Source organism: Kwoniella shivajii, chromosome 4 (assembly GCF_035658355.1).
Source record: "Kwoniella shivajii chromosome 4, complete sequence".
NCBI classification, from domain to species: Eukaryota; Fungi; Basidiomycota; class Tremellomycetes; order Tremellales; family Cryptococcaceae; genus Kwoniella; species Kwoniella shivajii.
The window spans coordinates 459816-480490 of record NC_085911.1 but is presented as its reverse complement, the minus strand read 5'-3'; the positions used below and the strand labels follow the sequence as shown (position 1 = coordinate 480490).

The 20675-nt window shown below is 42.1% G+C and overlaps 7 protein-coding genes across 7 annotated transcripts; 3 read left to right on the top strand and 4 right to left on the bottom strand.

Annotated features, from left to right (window-relative positions):
* Nucleotides 1-751: 751 nt before the first annotated feature.
* IL334_003163 (uncharacterized protein) lies at nucleotides 752-2869 on the bottom strand (the record flags this gene model as incomplete). Its single annotated transcript, XM_062934899.1, has 7 exons — nucleotides 752-943; nucleotides 1012-1099; nucleotides 1161-1234; nucleotides 1296-2347; nucleotides 2414-2505; nucleotides 2588-2677; nucleotides 2766-2869. The coding sequence occupies 7 exons, from the start codon at nucleotides 2867-2869 to the stop codon at nucleotides 752-754; spliced, it is 1692 nt and encodes a 563-aa protein (XP_062790950.1).
* Nucleotides 2870-4917: 2048 nt separating this feature from the next.
* Nucleotides 4918-8390, bottom strand: IL334_003162 (uncharacterized protein; the record flags this gene model as incomplete). Its single annotated transcript, XM_062934898.1, has 11 exons — nucleotides 4918-5061; nucleotides 5125-5390; nucleotides 5459-5837; nucleotides 5900-6158; nucleotides 6219-6855; nucleotides 6910-7036; nucleotides 7098-7290; nucleotides 7353-7552; nucleotides 7620-7896; nucleotides 7981-8151; nucleotides 8221-8390. 11 exons carry the CDS (start codon nucleotides 8388-8390, stop codon nucleotides 4918-4920), a joined length of 2823 nt encoding a protein of 940 aa, XP_062790949.1.
* Nucleotides 8391-8909: 519 nt separating this feature from the next.
* Nucleotides 8910-10143, top strand: IL334_003161 (cytosolic Fe-S cluster assembly factor CFD1; the record flags this gene model as incomplete). Its single annotated transcript, XM_062934897.1, has 3 exons — nucleotides 8910-8988; nucleotides 9066-9413; nucleotides 9506-10143. The coding sequence occupies 3 exons, from the start codon at nucleotides 8910-8912 to the stop codon at nucleotides 10141-10143; spliced, it is 1065 nt and encodes a 354-aa protein (XP_062790948.1).
* Nucleotides 10144-10448: 305 nt separating this feature from the next.
* On the bottom strand, nucleotides 10449-13402 carry IL334_003160 (N2,N2-dimethylguanosine tRNA methyltransferase; the record flags this gene model as incomplete). Its single annotated transcript, XM_062934896.1, has 12 exons — nucleotides 10449-10764; nucleotides 10852-11037; nucleotides 11127-11209; nucleotides 11277-11411; nucleotides 11518-11692; nucleotides 11793-11993; nucleotides 12071-12134; nucleotides 12200-12324; nucleotides 12382-12696; nucleotides 12763-12857; nucleotides 12930-13018; nucleotides 13069-13402. 12 exons carry the CDS (start codon nucleotides 13400-13402, stop codon nucleotides 10449-10451), a joined length of 2118 nt encoding a protein of 705 aa, XP_062790947.1.
* A 566-nt stretch (nucleotides 13403-13968) lies between these two features.
* On the top strand, nucleotides 13969-15164 carry IL334_003159 (histone chaperone ASF1; the record flags this gene model as incomplete). The annotated part of the gene is made up of 5 exons (XM_062934895.1): nucleotides 13969-13971; nucleotides 14135-14234; nucleotides 14315-14389; nucleotides 14596-14863; nucleotides 14975-15164. The coding sequence occupies 5 exons, from the start codon at nucleotides 13969-13971 to the stop codon at nucleotides 15162-15164; spliced, it is 636 nt and encodes a 211-aa protein (XP_062790946.1).
* Nucleotides 15165-15591: 427 nt separating this feature from the next.
* On the top strand, nucleotides 15592-16345 carry IL334_003158 (uncharacterized protein; the record flags this gene model as incomplete). The annotated part of the gene is made up of 5 exons (XM_062934894.1): nucleotides 15592-15636; nucleotides 15685-15753; nucleotides 15837-15914; nucleotides 15984-16118; nucleotides 16280-16345. The coding sequence occupies 5 exons, from the start codon at nucleotides 15592-15594 to the stop codon at nucleotides 16343-16345; spliced, it is 393 nt and encodes a 130-aa protein (XP_062790945.1).
* Nucleotides 16346-18231: 1886 nt separating this feature from the next.
* On the bottom strand, nucleotides 18232-20250 carry IL334_003157 (uncharacterized protein; the record flags this gene model as incomplete). Its single annotated transcript, XM_062934893.1, has 6 exons — nucleotides 18232-19065; nucleotides 19222-19310; nucleotides 19386-19580; nucleotides 19660-19716; nucleotides 19810-19841; nucleotides 19934-20250. 6 exons carry the CDS (start codon nucleotides 20248-20250, stop codon nucleotides 18232-18234), a joined length of 1524 nt encoding a protein of 507 aa, XP_062790944.1.
* Between the last annotated feature and the right edge of the window lie 425 nt (nucleotides 20251-20675).

The window sequence follows — 20675 nt, the reverse complement described above, 5'->3', positions numbered from 1 at the left end:
ATTCCCTCTTCTTCTCCCTTACCATCTCCTATCACTCATCAGATGTCGGTATGTCGGTATGTCACTGTCTTTGCGCCAGTGGAAGGAAATAAGCTCCTCATATTCTTGACCACCTTGTGTATCGACAATGTGAAAGAACTCAGCTAACGTCTGGGGAGAAGCAGAACTCCGCTTTCCCAACCTACATCCCTTACGTTCCTACTCAAATAGAACCAGAAATCAGACCAAGTACTCCGCAAGCTGAAGCATCAAGTTCTGATGACGAAGAGCAAAAAGTCGAAAAGTGAATAACCAAAACTGAAAAGAAGTAAGCGAGCTACTTAAGAGATACAGACACACGTTCTGACCTGAACTGTGCAGGTCATCAGTCGGGACAACACTGAGAATAGTATCGTCAGCATAGTGAATCCTCGTACGAATACTGGAGTATGGCATATGCGACGTGACCATATCTCTCGCTCTCAATGTACGAAGCCACGACAAGTGTACGTGGTGAAAAGGTATTCATGATCATAATGCTACAACAGTATTTGTCAAATAACGAAATTGAATGATCTCGAGAAGAAGTGCCCCTAATAAAGTCCATGAAAGATGAATGAATGCGGTATAATGAGGAGACGGTAGTTTCCAATGGTTCCAACAATGATATGATGAGGGTATTGAAAATATGCTGGATATGCCTTTTGATCTTGATTTCGTATCTGTTTTTCGTCGCGATGTTGGATATGGTATCTTTCAACTTGAATTGAACTTATACCAGTGATAAAGCAACTGCTAACCCTACTACTCCAGCCGCCAGTACCGATATAAACTCTTTTGAAGCTTGTATCGACACAGATGAAGGTGCTGATGAAGTTGAAGTTTCATTATGTGAAACATAAGTTGCGACACCGACATCTCCACATATTTTGAGTGCAGCTGCGTCCGCTTGAGAGACAAATACCTACATATGCAGATCCTTTTCAGTATCATAAAATGACGAGGGTAAGGATTGGTGCCGAAGACACTCACGTAAGGCATACCACCGAATCCTGCGGCGGCGTATGAGACTGAAATAGCACCTCCAGAACCGACAGAGTATTGCTTACATGAGAGAAGGCTAGTGTTCAGATTTAAAATCAGCCAAAATTTCCAGGCGCCTACGACCGTTTGGCACTCACTCGATAACAGCTGATTGTGAAGACCAACCACTTGTTGGTACGCCGAATGCTTGAGGTACACTAGGACTTCCCCGCTACGATTGATATTCTATTTAGCACAAGGCAAACTGATGTACTGAGACTGAAATCACTTACGTTGGTCAAAACAGCAAGTAAAGGACCTTTTCTGAAAGCGACATCATTTTTCGTTGAAGCTACGATTGTAGTTTGTGAATCCAAGAAATTCTTTCCATTAAATAAAGTTCCATTCGTAATGACAGCATGACGAATCTCATTCAACTTTCTGATATGTTGATAAGTTGTTGTGTTGGCATAATTTGATGGCCAGAGTGCAGCTCTATTATAAGGATCTCCAGCACCATGTGAGAAATCTTGTTCTTGGCCATAGTAGACGACTGGTAAACCATCAAAGATGAATTGAGCTACCATTGCGTTGTATGCTAATTGAGAATCGGCAGTTGTATTTCTCCATCTTGGTAAATCATGGTTTTCAATGAAATTTCCTAATAATCCAGGTTGAGGGAAAGATGCTAGTACTTGTTGTGCAACATCGACGAAATTCGACATGTTTCCAGAGACAGTCCCGAAACCATTCACTATTCCATAATACAGTGGATAACCAAGAACCGAGTCCATCCATTTTTGAGTTTGGAAAGAAGCTGCGAATCCAATATCTGATCCATACACTTCTCCTATACAGAAAACACCTCCTGCAGCACAGAAATTCGTCCAAAACGGTCCAGGAACATGTTTAGCTGCATCGATACGGAGGCCGTCAATGCCGTATGTGGAAGTAAGATTTCCGATCCAGCTGTTCAGAGTTGACACGACTGTTGGATTTTCAGTGTTGACGTCCATCAGAGCTACTTTGGAATCTCCCAACCAACAATTTTCGATTGAAGTTTGATTGGTGTAATCGATCCAACATTGTGGGTGAAATTCTGCTGGATCTGTCCATCTTGATCCGTCTAATTTCAATGCTGTCGAGTTGACGGCATCGTAGGCGTTTAGACTTGGAACGTTGTTGACTACCACGTCTACCATCAAATACATTCCTCGAGCGTGCAAAGCAGCTGACAAAGCTTTCAGGTCGTCTGGAGAACCGAATCGAGGATTCAGTGTCAATGGGTCATTAACCCAGTATCCGTGATACGCGTAATTATAAGGCGTATATACATCGATGTTTTCTGCAAGAATGTAGTTCAAGCCCAATCAGCAACAGAGTGTCTCTCCCACGTGAAACATTCACTCACGGGAAACGGGTGATATCCAAATGGCATCGAAACCCATTCCTTGTATGTAATCCAATTTGTCGATGATGGAAAGCCATGTTCCACCACACCATCTAAACAGGCACAGGGATAAGCAGCAATCGAAATTAGTCTTTTTTCCTATGGATATAGTTGATAGAAATTGATTAAACTCACGTTTGTTGTATGGGGTCGCAAGTTTCGGGCAGAGGTGATGTTCTAGCTGGAGCAGTAGCTGAAGGAGGTGCGAATCTATCTGTGAACAATCTTAAGTGGCAAATATCACAAACATCAGTTTTCAGCCTCCTAACACGTCGCTGACGTTCTTTTTGGTAGTACAAGGCGTTTGACTTACTGGTATATTGATTTACCTTTCCATTGATCTGCTGTCGCTGCTTCTGTCACGCCAATGATTGACAGTAGAGATGTTATTGCTAGGAATGTAGTGTAATGTCGCATTGTGATTATGTGATTGTGGGGAAAGGGTCGGAAAAAGGGTAAATGAGATTTATCTTGTTGTTATTGTCGATGATCAGGAACGATACCGAATTTATTCTCGGTCCGGTTGCAAATGAATGTGTTTTTAGCAAATGAATGTGGTCTGATAAATGAGTGTGAGTGGTTAAATTGTACTATAAAGATAACATAAGTGTGGGGATGAGAATAGTTGTCGATGTTATATAGTCATATCCTTGACGATGACCTATATATAACGGATTGTTGGTAGAGGGTTTCTTCGCAGTGAGATCGATATCCGGAAAACAAGGGGAAGAGAGGAAGGGGGGGAAGGGGAAGAAATCAAGGAACGAGTGTGGGGATAGATTTATGTCTTTGTGATTTTTGGGATCCGTGCGTTCACTTCAAGTTTGAAAATGGACTGAACAACACTTCCGTGTACTAACGGTCACACGACGATGTCAGGTGATTGTTTGTTGTTGTTATTGTTTGCGTTCAAGAGCTTCAAGGAGAGCAATAGCTGCTGAGGTGTAGAGGTCGAACCTGTGTTTGGACGCCAAAGAAGGGGTAAATTCCGTCCTGTTTGAAATTATTGATTTATATCTAGGCTGGATCAGTCACTCCGTATATCCAAGTAATATCGAATGATTGTGCTAAGTCTTTGCTTTATTAAAATGAGTGCGATGGTGTCCTTGTACGTCCAATTGATCGAATCAAAGTAGATATGTGAGAGTAAAGTCGGATCAAGACGGGAATGACAGTAATGAACGAACGAATGGAAGAATGAATGATAATCGTTATTTTGGTGTTCGATTTGTCGATCTCACGAATTGATGGGGCTGGAAATGAAGTTGGAGTGCGATTTTTCGATTAGGTCAGATGATCAAATGAAACGATGAATCAAGAATTGCTTTGTATAGTATATGAGGTTGAAGAAGTAAGAATAATACGAAAAAGAATGGCTTGTCGAAGTAGATTTGTGGGATGGTAAGAATAAAACGAAATAGAATAGAGATGTACAAAGTAGAAAAGCAGAACCGTAGAATGCTAGATACTATCGACTTGACTGTATCCCATGATCAACCCAAGTAAGGTAAGTGAAGGAGTGCCACCGCACGGTAAGGAAGGAATTGAATTGATTCTCGTTTCCTCTCTCATGATATGTCAATGTCTCGCTTTACACTTGTTGTTGATATTTATGATTGGTGTCGTTGTTGATGTACGTGTTAAAATGCCGTATAGGCGAAACATCAGTAGTGGAGGACCCCAGCTACTTTCTTCTGACATAATCAAAGCCCAAAGCCCAAAGTCCATATATTAAACGCTATTGTCTGTTCTATCGGATGGAACATTGGACGTATTCGTGTGGTGAAACTTGTGATCCCACCGAAAGCCTCCAAGGAAAAAGACAAAGCCAGTCGCGTGAGGATATATTACTGCTAGCATCGTAACAACAAGGTAACAAGTGATTACCCGGTAAAATCAAAAGTGTTTATTATCAGGGAATAAAAAAAGTTAAATGCGAGGAACGCGTTCTGTGGGGTAAAAGGGAAAACAAACCGGGTTGATCACCCGAAATACTGTCCGTATCCTTATTCCTGAATGTCACTCTTGTTTACTTCCTCGTCCCCTACATGCAGCAGTCAAATATACCCCAATTGCAGTCCAAGAAATCCGGACCATCTTCATCATTCATCTATTGCTCATCAGTTCTGTCCAACATAGAAACTCGGACCATTTTAGTCTGGAACTGCGGAATATTTAGGAATTAATCCGTACTTGCAAGGAAGATTATCATATATCCCGATCATAACGCATTCAGGCGTCGACGAGTGATATTCAGTCCATGCACCATATCAGAACATAGCAGACAATGGAACCATTTCTTACTATCTGTACTCGGATGGCAATTAATAGGAATTCTCACGAGCGACACCTACGGCATGAGTATATCACAATGGTAAATGATGTTACATTGACCTGCATGCAATGCTACTTATTAGATACTATGTTGGTTCCTCCGTTCCAGTGATTTCGTTGTCAGTACACTTCTACTCCAACTTCTGCGCGACCAACTCTACAATCTCCCGTGTCGATTTGCCTATGTTCTGCAGATCTTTCGACACCGCTTGCCAAACGGGACCGTGATGTGGTGCTGCCGCTATACACTTCTCAATGACCAATTCTTGTCGTTCCTTCATGAACCACAGAATGTCAGCGAGCTGCGGTATGGAGAGTGAAGGAGAGATGCCACCCACAAGTTCACCATGCTGTTTCTCGAACTTCAACCACCAACCCCAAGCATCCCCCCAATCCGCGTCGGCGGTAATGGCATTCTGCATCCATTGTCTCGTCTTCTCGATCTTCCTTTCACCCCAGAATAACCTCGCTACAGCTAATATGACTGCAGGATGTTCGCCCGCTTTCTTCAGTGCATCAACAGATCTTCCTTTACGTTGTTGAGGAGACTCCATGAAGATCGCCATTGACCATAAGATTGGTGAGGTAGGACATTCTTGCATCGCTAATAACATCACAAGTAGACATCAGCTACCTGCAAAATAGTAATATATAGCAACAGGAGATACTCACCTCTGGCCAGAACAGCTTTGGCCTGTTGTGTCGAGCCTGTTCTTTCTTCAATCTTGACACTTTCGGCCCATAACAGGTCGTGTTTGGGATTCTTCATACGAGCAGACTCTAATAAACTTCTAGCTTTGATGGTGACACCAGCTTTCTCCTCTAACCTAGCAGCCAGTATCCACAGTGGGATAGACTTAGGACATGATCTGCATCCTTGCGCATATGCGGCTCTTGCGTTTGCTGTGGCTCCTCTAGACTGATGTAACTGCCCTCTGACCATGTGCAGTTTGTCGAATGTTGGATACTTCTTGATCGCTTCTTCAAGGGTCTGCAAAGCAGCATCAAGTTGTCCTAATTGCCGTTGTAATACAGCCGATTTCATCCAGATCTGGGATAAGAAGAATGATATTAGCATTAGTGGATCCGTATAAAGGTTAAATCTGCACTTACTCTCTCGGTATCAGCTTGCACTCTTGCTTTCTCCAAGATCTGGGTGGCAGCTTCCATTTCTCCAGTTTCGGCAGCAAGTTTAGCAGCAGCCAAAAAGATTGATTCGGAATCCTCATTTTGCTTGAACGCTTCGGACAAAATAGCTTGAGCTCCAGGAACGTCTCCGCCGACCCATTTCTCTTTTGCTGCCATGAGCCAAAGTACTTCAGCATGAGGACAGTGTTGTACACCCTGAGCGAGGATATCTTGAACGGCTTGCCTGAAAATAGAAGTCAGCGAGAATGACAAACAATGATAATGATGTGGAAGAAGAACGTACGGTGTACCATGGGCTTTTTCAAACTCTGCTGCTTTCCTCCATACCGAAGGAGATGTGGGGAAAGTCTCCAATACAACCACATAACATGCTCGTGCGACCTCGTAAAATCCACCTTGTGCTGCTTTGCCGGCGTCCTCGATCCAAACATTCCTCCTATCCTCTTCTTCAACGTCTTGGTGGATGACAGCTTTAACGATAGCTTGAGCAGTGAGAGGACTTCCATCTTGTTCGCATTTTTCGGCTTCTTGTAGCCAGGCTTCTCGAGAAAGGATTACTTGATTCTTTTTCAACGAATTGACAGCGCCGACCATAAGCTTGTCAACTTGAGCAGCCAGTTTACGCGTTTTCTCAGCTTCATCCTCCAACTTGACATCTCCAATGGCGGTAGGCGATTGTTCGGCAAGTCGACCAGCTGCAATCCAGATTTCGTGTGAAGTTGGGATACGCTTTCTGGCCGAATTGAGTACTTGTTTGGCATTTTCTGGTGTCTCCAAACGAGCTAATGTAAGCCATAATTCAACGGAAGTAGGAATAACCTCGACTGCTCTTGTGAGTAAGACTCGAGCATCTTCAGGATCGTCTTCAAGATTGACCGTTTCTTTCCACAGTCGAACCGAATTAGGGATGAACTCGAGCGCTAAAATCAGATTCAGCTGTGACCCTTGGTCCGATGGCATGACAGATGACGTACCTTTTCTCAATACCCGTTTCTTTGACTTTACATCCGACTCTAACGATGCTGCTTTTAACCATATCTTAACAGACTGGGGAACGTTTTGTACCGCTCGTCCAAGTATAATTTTAGCATTCTCAGGTGTCTATTTATCGTATGTTAGCTTACCGGCAGTAGTGCATTGGAAGTAAAACACTGATACTCACGTTCAGTTCAGCAGCATGGAACCAGATATCTTCACTGTTCGGACATTTCTCACAGCCTTCTGCGATAATCTTTCTAGCAGCCACCATTTTCTTCGCATGAACTTCTAATGACGCGGCAGCGATCCAACCTGGTGCATGCTTTGGATTTGTTTGAATAAGGTTTTGCAATAATTGTCGAGCTTGTTTGATATCACTATGCACCCATTCGTTAGCTCCTACCTCTGAATTTTAAGACGTAAAAGATAGCTAACTTACCCGATTTGAGCGTCTGTCTGGACGATCTGACTATTCAAGGCAGTCATATAACCTCTTGGATCCACACTTGTTGATGAACCATTTGCTGCATCTTTCGATGCTCTATCAAGTTGCAATGACAAAACTTTATCTCGAGCATTACCAATGGCGATGAAATCAGTCATAGTACCATCTGCAGCGGGAGTATCGAATCCTCCATTCTACGTGAGTGATAGCTTCATCAGCTAAGAAACTTGAATGTACCAGAGTCTGAGATAGCCGACTTACATCTTGTTGAGCTTTATCCAATTCTCCTAATAATATATTCCTATTTGCTATATCCGCCACTACTGTATCGCTAACGGCATAACTTCTACCATTTTGATTTTCTTCTAATCTCATGTTATGTTTTCTTCTTTTACCAGTCAAATTTCCTGCTTCAGGTATCGAATCCCAATCTGCGTCATTCAAAGATGATAGATTCCTTTTCAGATCAGCGAATTGAGTTTGAAGTTTTGGGTTTAAAGCTCTTTCTTTCGCTGCTTGTTCAGCTTCTGCAATTTCCCTATTTATCAATTACTACAATTAGCTATGCTGAACGTCACAAAGAGTGCCTTTGGATAAATTGGATAGAAAGAGTCAAGCTTACCTTCTTGCTCGTCTCCTGGCATCCATACGCGTATCAACGCTTTCCCATATTCGATCAGCTTCTTCATCATCCGCTTCATAAACTGTTCCGGCGAATAAATTCCTTTCATCGTCTGGATCTTGCATTGCATCTGGATCAGGTACTTCTTCGCCTCTTTTCGCTTGCGCATCTCTGGAGGTCAATAAGCCAGCTATCAGTTTATCTAGCCTTGCAACGAAGAAAGTAGCTGAAATGACTCACGCTATAGTTTCTGCTGAAGGACCTTCTCGAGCAGGACCTATATCTGATCGTGTAGTAAAACCAGATGCACCACGACCCAAACCCGCAACATACGAAGCAGGAGCGGCCATCTGCAAGAAGTTGTACCGCACCTCCTTCGGAATATGCTTGACCGTACCGATATGTGACATCTTGTTGTTATTTTCTGTAAGAAAGGTGATGGCCAAAGGCAAGAAAGGGTTTTTTGTGGTTTACTCTGCTTGTCGCAACAGACTATTTCGGTGGAGATCTTTTCAGTCAAGGTCACAGGACCGTGATTGACTGGAAGGGATAGCAAAACCTCCGATACTGAGCAGCCGAGAGTATAGCAGGATGGATAGCGTACAGAGAATGAGAGAGGGGAACTATAGAGATTGTTGGTTTGTAAATTAACTCTTTTCCAGAAGCCAGTTCGAGGAAAGTCAGTGGCAAAGCAGAAATCGTTATTACGTAACGCTATTTTTACCTCCACTTCTATAGAAAGTTGGGATGCAAAGAAAGTAGGAATTGCTGATCAAGACGATTTCAACATTAGACATCTACATCAATCTCTTTAGATATACAACACAGTATCGTGCAAGATCATCATCAGAAGTAATTCAGCAGCATAGAGAAACAACTCAGGAACACTGAGGCATCGCAGGTAGATTCGTTTTAATTATTTTTACACCATGTCGGATAACATCGAAACTCCCGTGTCCCGCCGTCTGGCATCGGTGAAGAATATCGTTATAGTACTTTCTGGTAAAGGTGGGTGCTTTGAACTTCAAGCAAAGTCAGCACTCAGTGTGTGAGGTTCTCAAGCTAATCTCAGTGTGTTTGACCAGGTGGAGTTGGTAAATCCTCCTCATCAGTCCAACTCGCATTATCGCTACTTTCCCTTTCACCTACCACACGAGTCGGACTGTTAGATTTGGATATTACAGGACCGTCATTACCTCGAATGGTCGGATTAGATATCCCCGAAGCTACCGTACATCAATCTTCGGCAGGATGGGTACCTGTATATGTCGATCAAGGGAGAAGATTAGGTGTTATGAGTATTGGTTTTTTATTGAAAGATAGAGGTGATAGTGTAGTTTGGAGAGGTCCTAAGAAAGATGGAATGATAAGACAATTCTTAAGTGAAGTCAGATGGGGTGAATTAGATTATTTAGTTGTCGATACTCCTCCAGGTAAGTTTCTCGTTCTTCTCCCTTACAATGTGTACAATATAGTGTCCGATATATGGATTTCAAGCTGATTTGTTTTTGTAAACTGTTTTCAGGAACATCCGATGAACATATATCATTATTAACGCATCTACATCCATTATTCACACCAAACATCAGTCGGCCTACCACTCCCACAAGTATATTGATAACTACACCTCAGACTACAGCTTTGAACGATACTATTAAATCATTATCTTTCACTCGTAAATTACAATTACCAGTCATGGGATTAGTTGAAAATATGTCAGGATACGTTTGTCCTTGTTGTGGTGAAATAAGTGATACATTCGGTAAAGGTGGTGGAGAACAAATGGCCAAAAATCAACAAATCAATTTCTTGGGTAAAGTACCAATTGATACAGTATTAGTTAAATTACTAGATAGTGTTAGTAAAGGGGAATTGATCGGTCAAGGTGCTATCGATGCGAAAATAGAAGCTGAAGCTCAGGCTGATGAAACTGCAACTGTAATTGGAGAAGGTTCCGGTCCGAAGGATAACACAACAAGGGAAGGAGACAAGGAAACATCGATCACTGGCGGTCAGGTCCTTACACCTGCGGAAGAATTCCCCTTATTAGATAGGTACAACGAGACTGCAAGTTCACAAGTATGGAAAGGAATTACAGATAAATTAGTCTCACAGATCGATGAGAGGAGAAGTTCAATAAGGCAGAAATTACAAACCAATTGATCTAATGGAGGATACGATATTCAGTAGGATATATAGACTATAAGGTATGATCATGTCAGTGTTTCGTTGTTGTATGCATTTTCGGAGATACCATATTATGAGAATTTGAAATGAAAAGGAAAGTACTGTTCGTACGACATATTCAAGTTTGTCAAGCAGGCGATATGTATTCAGTTCAACTATACATATATTCATGGCAACAAGCTAGTTTGCCATGGAGCCGTCCTATGCATTTCATGGATCACAACTATATCGATTTAACACATTCATTGCACCAATTTTGTTGATCACCTCCAAAGTAATTGTTAGACATTCATCATCTCTTCTTCCTTTTGAATCTTCCCTCCGTCCACTTTCTCTTCTGCCTGTAAATCTACATCAATGGCCTCTGCACTCTCATTTCCTGTTTTTGTTCTTTTAACACTGACTTCGACTTCTTCTCCTTCCGCTACTTCAATCTCTTGCACTTTTCGTTTACCTTCATTATCCGTCACTGTCACTTGTATACTTTTAGCTTTAGGTGCGGGACCCCAATTAGGTAATGGATTAATTTGGTAGAAGGTCTCTTTTCCTGTTCTTTCGAGAGACGCATCTGGATGAGGTGTAAAATCGATTGTGTGTCTGGAGCGATCTGTCAGCGGAGTCGATCGGGAAAGACTAAAAATGATTGGGATGAAAGCAGATTGATAGGAGAAATGATCCACTCACGTCATAGGTTTGCTGATCAGTTTTCTGGCTGGTGACCCCTCTGAGATCTTATCTATCCTTATCGGTGTCACTTTAGCTTGTTCTCTCATTATATCGTAGATGAATGATCTAGGGGCATTTGTCTTGATTGCACCTGCTTGTGCATGTGATCTTGAGATTTTATATCCACCATTTAGCAATGCAGATCTAAAGATAAATCAACAGGTATAAGCAGGATGTCTTAGTGATAATCGTTTGCTTTGGATTTGCGCAAACGACCTAATAAGATGACTCACAGTATTTTCGTTAGGGGTATGGAAGACATATGTACACTCTTTCCTATTCTATTAGCAGTGAAGAAAAAGGGATCAGGAAGTTCCTATGTCACGTTAGCTTTGATGTCAGCTGAAGTGCGTCCGGGTGGTTTGGGGCAAGATGCCACTGACCTGAGCTGCGAGGGACAACATGCCCAACATCCTCGAATAAGTCTTGTACTCTTTTTCTTGTGAAGAAATATCATTCATCACTCTCTTAGCGAAAATGGGATCTTGTATGGGTCCAAGCCAAAGTGGTCCACCGAGCTGTTGAGAAACGACATCTCAGCAAATGGACTCAAATTCGACCATGAAGATGTGCAGTCGATATACGGCTTAAAGGAGAACAAGCGAGGAAGGGCATATCACTTACATGCATTGTACCACCACATTCCACACAATGCGAACCATCAGTTGCAGTTGGTCCCGCGTGGGTTTTGAATGAATTCATCTTAACACCTTTACCAGACTCTTTCTCTATTATTCTACCGAAAGGTTGAATCACAGGTGTTTCACAGAAATTGCACGTATAAACTACCCCTGTGTTACTATGAAGACCCCAAATATCGCGGTATCAGCATACAAAGTCAACTTAAGTCGGTTATAAAGTGATGTTAACAGATTGAAGTGCAATAGAAAGTGACTCACCTTGCTAAACGTTTTACTTGTTCAGGTCTAGTATCAACCCTGATAAACAATCTAACGTAGAAATCGATAGAGAATGATAATAAAGGAGTGATATATCGACCATATCGAGCTGCGCAAGTTGCTATTGAGTGTAAGACTAATCGAAGAGCAGCTTCATGGGTGTATTCAGCGTGAACGTTGACTCCTCCATAGTTTGAATAACTAGCAAACGCATACACTATGTCAGCTCCTTCGGTTTATCTACGGGTTGAGGCCATGTGTATGTATATATGACTTACCATTTTTCGGGATATTGTTGTCCTGCAAGAACAGCTAAATCTGTACATGTGATAGCGAGCAGACCTGATCACAGATGATAAGTGGTTCTTCTGACCCATATGAAGGATAGAATAGTCGATTTGGCTCACCTCCATCTGAGATACATCCCAAAGCAGCGTCAATGAAAGGAGCGGCCGTTCCATATGGATCTAAGTCCACTACATCTACTCTGGAAGATGGACCAACAGGTGATCTATGTGAATACATGAAGGCGCTAAACATCCGAAGTCAGTACGCATAATCTGTCGTTAGAGTCTCATAGAACACTCACCAAGCATCCCCTTCATTGATCTTCACTCTGCCTCTACAGTCTGGCCTCCTTCCTACACGATCTTTAGGTTCAACACCTTCTTCTGCTTCTACAACCTCTTGAGGTTCAGCTTTACTTTCTTCGTCTCCTAAAGGCTGCTCTTTCTTGACTTCGACAGTGTCGGCAGCAGATCGCTCTTCTGCTGACCCGTCTGCATCTTGCGCTGGCTGCAGTGATGTGCGGACGCGTAAAGAATCTTCCCCTACACCATTGAACTCTACATTTCTTCTCATAGCTTCACATGCAGACGGTGAAAGATCGTTTGCGAGGACATATCTGCGAATTTGATGATAAGCACATCAAACTCGTATTGGAGTAAGCGTCACGGTATGGGATACTCACTTGACATTTGGGATTTCTTTCGCATATCTGATTGAACGTAATCCGGTCGCAGCAAGAGCTTCTAGAATATTTATGGATGGTGGTCTGAACTTGCGCTATGTGTGTTTAAAAATATGAGCGTTGGTTGGCATACATCGTCACAGGATCAGAGGGTAAGCACAACTGACCTCTGTTGAGGGTCCAGCTACAGATTCTTCTCCGGTCATCACTGGTGGTCCTTCCTCAGCTTGGGCATCTGCTGCAGATTCTTCAGCTACTAGCAACAAGTCAGCTAAAGAGTCTGCACAGCCTTGACAGACAGCTGACCTTTGTGCTCTTTTACTTCCTCTACTCCAGCCTTTTTCTTCGATTTACTTTTCTTTTTCGGTAATCCACCTCTTTTCTCCAATTTAGATCTGAATCTGGCTTCCAATTCTTCTTTTCTCAATTCATTCCAAGCTCTGATGACAGCAACGCTCATATCCCTATTATAATGTTGAACGGGATTCAAGAAAGCTCCTGCTTTAGGTAAGAATATTGTAGTGGTTGATTCTGTGTGAGTGGTGTGATCTTTGGGTGTACCAGTGGGGAGAGGCACGGTATATGGTATATCCGGAGTTGGATCAGTAGTGTTTGAGAGAGTTGAAGTTGAAGAGGACATCTTTCGTATCCGTATAACACTGATGGATTTGCTGGACGATGTGAGGTGTTGTTGTTGCGCAAATATCCTAGTCGAGATGGAGCGCTTGAGCATATAGTCTGACCTGAGCCTGTGTGCGTATTAATGTTTCTCTCAACAAGTTGAAAATCCCAAGATCAAAGTAAAAGCCTCGAATTGTTAATCTCGAAATTATCTGTTCAACTCAGCAAAAACAAGAAAGTGGAGGATCAAGTGTATGCCCGTGTGATATATTTGATTCCGCGATATCACGCTTAGATGAAAGTTGGAACATTACTCCACGTCATATCATTAAATCACTCCCCTTAACATGGGATTCGCGTCTGAAATCAGTTCCTTTCTGTTGAAAGCGCGTCTGTCTCTTTCGTTGTTCAATATTTCCTGTCTCTTCCTCGATCATCAAAATTGACATCTAAACGAAGACTAGTTCAGTAGCATCAATCACTTAGTTCAAATCACAAAACAGCTCAGCAAAATCCATCATTTTTGGGTGCTTCACTTTTATACTCAAGCTCATATCAAAACTAGCTTAAATCAGCTCATCCATCATGGTAAATCCACTTTCTTCGCTGTGACGCTGTGTCGAAGATGATGCTGATTTATTCCATGTTTATCTTCTGTGTGTGGTCCAATAGTCCATCGTAAGTAGAGCTCGTGACTAATCTCAGGGTGAATCAGATCAAGTACTGATAATTTCATCAATTAATCTCGTAGGTCAATATACGAAATATAGAATTGGTGAATAACCCAGCAAAATTCGATGACCCATATCACTTCAGAATCAAATTTGAAGCCATAGCACCTCTAGCAGAAGGTGAGGAAATGTCCTTGCTCTTCTATAAGCTGCTAGCGTAACCAGTCAGGTGCTGGTCTGATGAATGACGCTCGTTGCAGATCTTGATTGGAGACTGATATATGTCGGTTCAGCGACTTCAGAGGAGTTTGATCAGGAGTTGGATAATTGTTCGGGTGAGTAACAGGAGGTGGCTGAACGATTCGGGAGAATGGCAATGCTGATATATCTTTCTTCCTCTCCTTGCCTTTTTCTGTCCATCTACTCGACTCAACACTGTTCAACAATGTCAAACTCGTCTCGTTGATTCCTCTTGACCTATACCTCGTCACCATTCTGTCACCCCCTCACCTTCTGAACCCTGGCTTGATGCGCGTAATAGTCGGACCCATACCTGCAGGAATAAACGCTTTCGATTTCCAAGCTCCAGCACCAGCACATCACTTACTTCCGTCAATCGAATCAGAAGAGATATTAGGTGTAACAGTCATCATTATAACGGCATCATATCGTGAAAAAGAATTTGTCAGGGTTGGATACTATGTGAATACATATTACGAGGAAGAAGAATGGAAAGAAAATCCACCAAGTACAGTTCAATGGGATAAGCTGTATAGAAATGTTTTGGTTGAAAAACCAAAAGTGACGAGGTAAGTTCAAGATCTGAGATGCTCATCAACTTAAATCTTCTGCTGGATCATGATCGATCTCTGCTGATGTTACGCGGATATGGGAGCTGACCTGATTTGTCAAAATTTTAGATTCCAAAATCCATGGGATTCAGCACCTCAAACATCACCATTTGATTCGGCATCGACTCTTGGCAATAACGGGAATGGTGCAGATCTTCCTTCATCATCTGGTAATCCCGAAATGTTCTCTGCACCATTACCTCCACCAGTGACGAAAGCAGCGGCTGTATCAGGCGGTGAAGATGTAGAGATGGCATAGAAGCATAGAAGGACAGGAGGGAAAAGACGAGGCTGAGAGAAAGCGAGATTCGAAGTCATGACAGTCAACATGTATAAAATTCAAAATATCACTGCGTCAGAGTTCAGATCATCGCCTTTGATAGGCTTGAGGTATGCAAGTCTCTTTGCATGTGTGTTGAATAGGTATTGGTGTCTATCGCTCAAAGCAGTACTGAGCGTTCGTTAAAGTCTTTCTGCTTCTTGTATCGTCTTCGCGACTTTTGGGATGTGGCGAGTGGGGCTCCGCATGCTTTACCATGCACGGAGTCCAGTACTAGTCAACTCTACATCATTTATCATCGATACGCGTCTTTGGAATGCTAAAAATGTGATATATTCGTTGAATCGTTATACCAATTCTCTTCTCCCCTCTCGATCTGGTCTAAGTACCATCACTACCACTTGTCATGCCACCAAGAAGGGCTTTGAGCTCATCCGATGACGATTCCGATGTAAGTAAATCATATCACCATTTGGCTAGGCTAAGCGAGCAATCATAGGTAAAACCTTCCGTATCGAAAGCTTCAACTTCAAAGCCAAACAAATCAGATGATGAACCCAAGAGTAAAGTCAGTAAATGACATCAGTTCATCTGCCAGGACTATGGCATGTCCTCCACAGAAAGCCAGCTGATATAGTATCCGTACGACAGAAAGTGAAAAAGAACACTTCAAATGAAGAAGGTGCAGTTGAAGTAGAACAGAATGAACAAGGTGATCAATATATCAAGGTAATTGGCTATCTCTCTACTGTGTCATTGACATGTCATATCATATCGCTGACAAAACACCCACAACAGCTCTCTGAAGTAAGACGATTAACAGTACGAACATTCAAAGGGAAAGTCCTGGTAGATATGAGAGAGATGTATAAGGATAAAGGGACAGGTCAGATGAAACCTGGTAGTAAAGGTATATCATTGACCAAAGAGCAAGTGAGTGAATCCTTTGCCTCTCTAGATGGGGAAAAGTAGGGAAGACAGCCAGACGTAAACAAGGGAAGAAGTACCCGATCTTCTTGACATGTATCCGATCTTATCTATACGAGAACGTACAGTTTAGAAGGCTGACCTTATTTATACGTCTTTGATTTTAGTGGGATTTGATCAAAAACAATATCAATAACGTAGATGACATGATAGCTAAAGTCAATGAGAAATAGTGAACAGCGAAACCGTAATTCCAAAATATAGCATATCGGATCTAGCATATTGTACAGAACAATGTAATTTAATGCCTTATCCCATGTCCGCCGCATATCGTCCTTCCAAACTAATTATCCATCACGCAATCCATCGCGAACTACACGACAAAATACAAACGGAGGTTCGCTGAATATATTCACGAACATGGGACTCGATTTCCCACATTCATCTCCTTTGAGTATGTTTCCTGGGGGACTGTATTTATCAGAGAACTCCCTTGAGCTGCCAATATTGCTCAACCAATGACCAAAAGGGAATGCAATCGAACCATCCGCCTTTCTCGCTGCGTTCTCATTCCCATTCAGCTGACTATCACTAGGCGACTCAACTCGTTTATGTGAGTCATGATTTCTTTATTGGGCCGATTTGGTGGATCATCGATCTTCGTGGAGTTTGAAGATGCAAAATCGGTCGCATCAGCTTAGATTCTGACATCAATTCGGAGTGATGTATCTTGCTCAATGGACTGCTCACGCTGCTTGGTGGCGTCCGTAGAACTGTTTGATTAGGCGACTAGTTTGAGATTATACGAAGATCCGTCAAATCTGGATAGGGGATCGGTACGGAAACGATCGAAGTATTCTGTTATGCCTCCTGCTCCTGGGATTTTAGGAGTGTGGGGATTAGGGCTGAGAGGTTCCCGTTTGCAGTGTCATCGAGATATTCAGATTTTGGAGTTGAGTAAATTCCTGAATGCCCAGAGTGAAAATAATCGTCTACGCTCATTCTTGGTCTTGCTTCTGGTAGTGCGAAATGACCTACAGCTGATTTCTCAAGGGTTGTATCAAAATCAGGTACAAGATAAGGTTCATCTTCGTCATCATCATCACCATCGTCATCGAGGGTCTGACCTTCTTCCACAATTATTTCGTTGTTGGGGGAACAAGGTTAATTCCCTAAGGAGTAGCCTGATTCCTCTTCCGAATGGTCATCGATTCTGCTTTTATCTCCTGATGTATCCCTTCCTTCATTGGCGTTTGGGTCTGCCATGAAGACCAACGAAGAAGCTAAGTAATGAGAACCCTTACTGGAGCGAAGCAGGTAGGGCAGATGAAAAACGCGGCATTCAGTAGTGTCATTACTGATTTCGTATTGTCAGGAAGTGGCGAAAGTGTATCTTTAGTAATCGTATCGAAAAGATGATTACGTGTTAAAATGTCAATGTAAATGTATGAGGGGATTTGGCATGGAAACGTGTATGCAAATGCAGGCGACGTTGGGGATATTGAGCAGGCTGTGAGCTTTGGGAAACGTACATATATCATGCGTTTACATACCCTGCAATGAGTAAGTGAGAGGCTGTACATGATCTTAACTTGAGTAGACACCTCAAGACCTCTTTCGTCTAGGTGATACTGTTATCCTATTACTGCACAAGGACTGTCTTCACAAAAGTCAAAGGGAAAATACTTTACGGATATCGGGGAAAAGTACACCGTCTCAAGTCTTAATGCTTTCCTTCGTAGAAGGTCATACCGATATTATCTCCTTTGTCTAGCATCTAAGAAGAAGAGGGAATATGGATAGCCAGATGACATAGTCAGAGATCAAGAAAGAACATACATTGTTTCATGAGGAATCTTCTTTGGAGATAAGTGATTGTGCAAGCTACGAGCGTGGATAGTCGGTAACGCAGAACGAAAATGACAAAGAGTATTTGTGAGATCTCATAAGAGTACATGACATGTTATACGTCCACGTGCATCCTTTTCTACTATTCTCATCTTCTTGTATCTCAATGAGCGAACACTGCACATTACTGAAAGGTTCCAACTCAGACATCAGTATCGTGTATCACGCTGATAGTCCTTTTCAAGAAGCCAAAGTTGAGAAGATCTTTACTTTATCCAGCATGTTGCATAGGAACAGCTTTCAACCATTGACCCTGTGCGGCGCCCTGTGTACTATGACCTTCCACTTGAGCGGTTTTACTCCCACCCAAAACTTGATAGAGAGTGTTTCCGTTAATCACGGTAAATGCAGAAGTCACTTTTGGTTCGTAAGTGCTAGATGAACCGTCAGGTAGAGTAGTCGTAGTGACTATCGTATGAATTCGGGTTGAAGTGATGGGTTCAGATGTTTGAGGCGCAGAAGTTGATGGTGATTCCGACGTTCCAAATGAAGGTTGCACCGATGTTGTAGTCTCTTCTAGTGCGACCATATGATTCACGACTGAGATACCTGGAATTGCAGGTCCAATGGTCTGTGGTACACTGACTATACCTAAGTTCGTTTGGGCCTCACTTTCCGATCGAGTCTCACTGTCCGATCCCGAAGGATAGGTAGCAGAAGTTGTAGGAGATGAAGTTGTGGTTATACCACTTGCAGGACTGGCATTTTGAGATGTGGAAGAAGCTGTAGCTGTGGCTGTAGCTGCAGACCCAATACCATCGAGTTGGATAGCAGCTGCTCCATTGATACCAGTAGCTACTGTAGCGACGACATCCAAAGTCCCACTAGTGAGTATTTTAGTTGGACTAGGTCTGATTGAGAAAGTTTCATCGAAATATGTAGCTATACTTGAACAGGTAGCTGTTGATCCAAGATATTTAAGGTCAGGTTCGATTTGACCTATATATTCAGAATCATTCGGACAAAATTCAATAGTATAATTAGGCATAGATGTCGGTGTCGAATCACATTGAAATAACGTTCCGGATTTTTCATCGTATGCGTACTGTATGAGATTTCAAAAGAACACAGTATCAGTCAATCATGACTATCTCTCTTCGTCTCTTCATCACTCAAAAATCAAAGAGTCCAGTTATAGCTTGATAGTAAATGGGACGGGATAATAGTATACAGTATGGAATGGAATTACAAGTATACTCACAGCATAAGCTTGATTACAATTATCTTTAAATAAATCATAGTAATCCATTCCGCAAGATTCACATAACATGCTATCATTCCCATATGCACCTGAACACATCATGGAATCAGAGGAGAACAGAAGTTCTTCGATCAGATCAAACGAGTGAAAGTGTAAAAACTCACCAGTACAACAAGCTCTATTACCGTATAACTCATCACCAAATCCAGCATTACAAGGTGTCATACAACCTAAATTGATACCATTTGTATCTAATCCAGTCTTAAGAACGGATGGACAATATTTATTTATATTTCCTTCGCATATCGGTGAAGTGCATTTCGGATCAGAGTTATATATATTCAAGGGAACGTTGAAGCCTGATACAGAAGATGAATGCCATCAATTTTGGCTTTGCATCAAAATATCCAGAACTGTCATTTGATAAAGCAGACTTACCATCAACTAGACTGATATCATAATTGTCTGAACCATTAGGTGAAAGAGTGAATTCGGCTGTGGTACATGAACACAGAGTGTCTAAATCAGCTACCTGTGCTGTAAAGTATACTGTATGGAGAGGAATGTTATCAAATCTCAACAACTCACCAAGTGTGGCAGGAGGATCATTCGAGACGTGACTACAGTAGAATATCAATCATCGCAGACGATCATCTATTAGCTCAAGTTTCTGTAAAAGCGATCACAGCTCCAAGATGAATGGATCACTTACCAAATCGAATCAGTAGCAGATCCATTACCACAATTTCCAGTCAAACAAACGAATAAACCCAATTCGTTAATCGTACAACCTGTTCTTGCCCATATCCTACCTGAAGTCCAATCGTCAGGAACCGGAAATGTATCTTCCTGTTTGGGTCCGAGTTCCCATCCTCGAGCTTCAAACGGTTGGGTCTTATTATCACCTGAATGTAATCCTGGCCAAATTGTTGATTTACATGAATTCTTAACTGTGATCTGGCGACTGTCGATCGAGCTTATCAATAATAAGAAAGTCAATAAGGATAAGTGGGGATATATGCTATTCATTTTGACAAATCGGTGGTCTAGGTTGCGTGTGAGACAAAACGAGCTGAGAATCAACCTGATCCAGTCGTTATTTTTGTTTTTTCACTGTACCTCCGATGAGGCAAGACTCAGATATAAGTAGTGACAATAAGGTTAGAATGCTGTATACCAGATACTTCTCTTTGTTATTCAGGTTTCGTGTCGAAATCTGTGTTTCTTTACTGAGATAGTGGTGTCCAACTGCAAGTACAACTTTTGGTGTTGCAAGTTTCTCATTATTAGTAAATTTGGTATGTGTACTTATCTTAACCTACAGGACTACATGGAGATCTGGATCAAAAGTATGAAGAAAACGGATAAAAGGTATGAAAAGCTCCACAAAGGATGTATAGGATAGGAGAGAGGAGACCTGGTGAAAGGATCCACCGTGTGCCACGCAAAAGGTA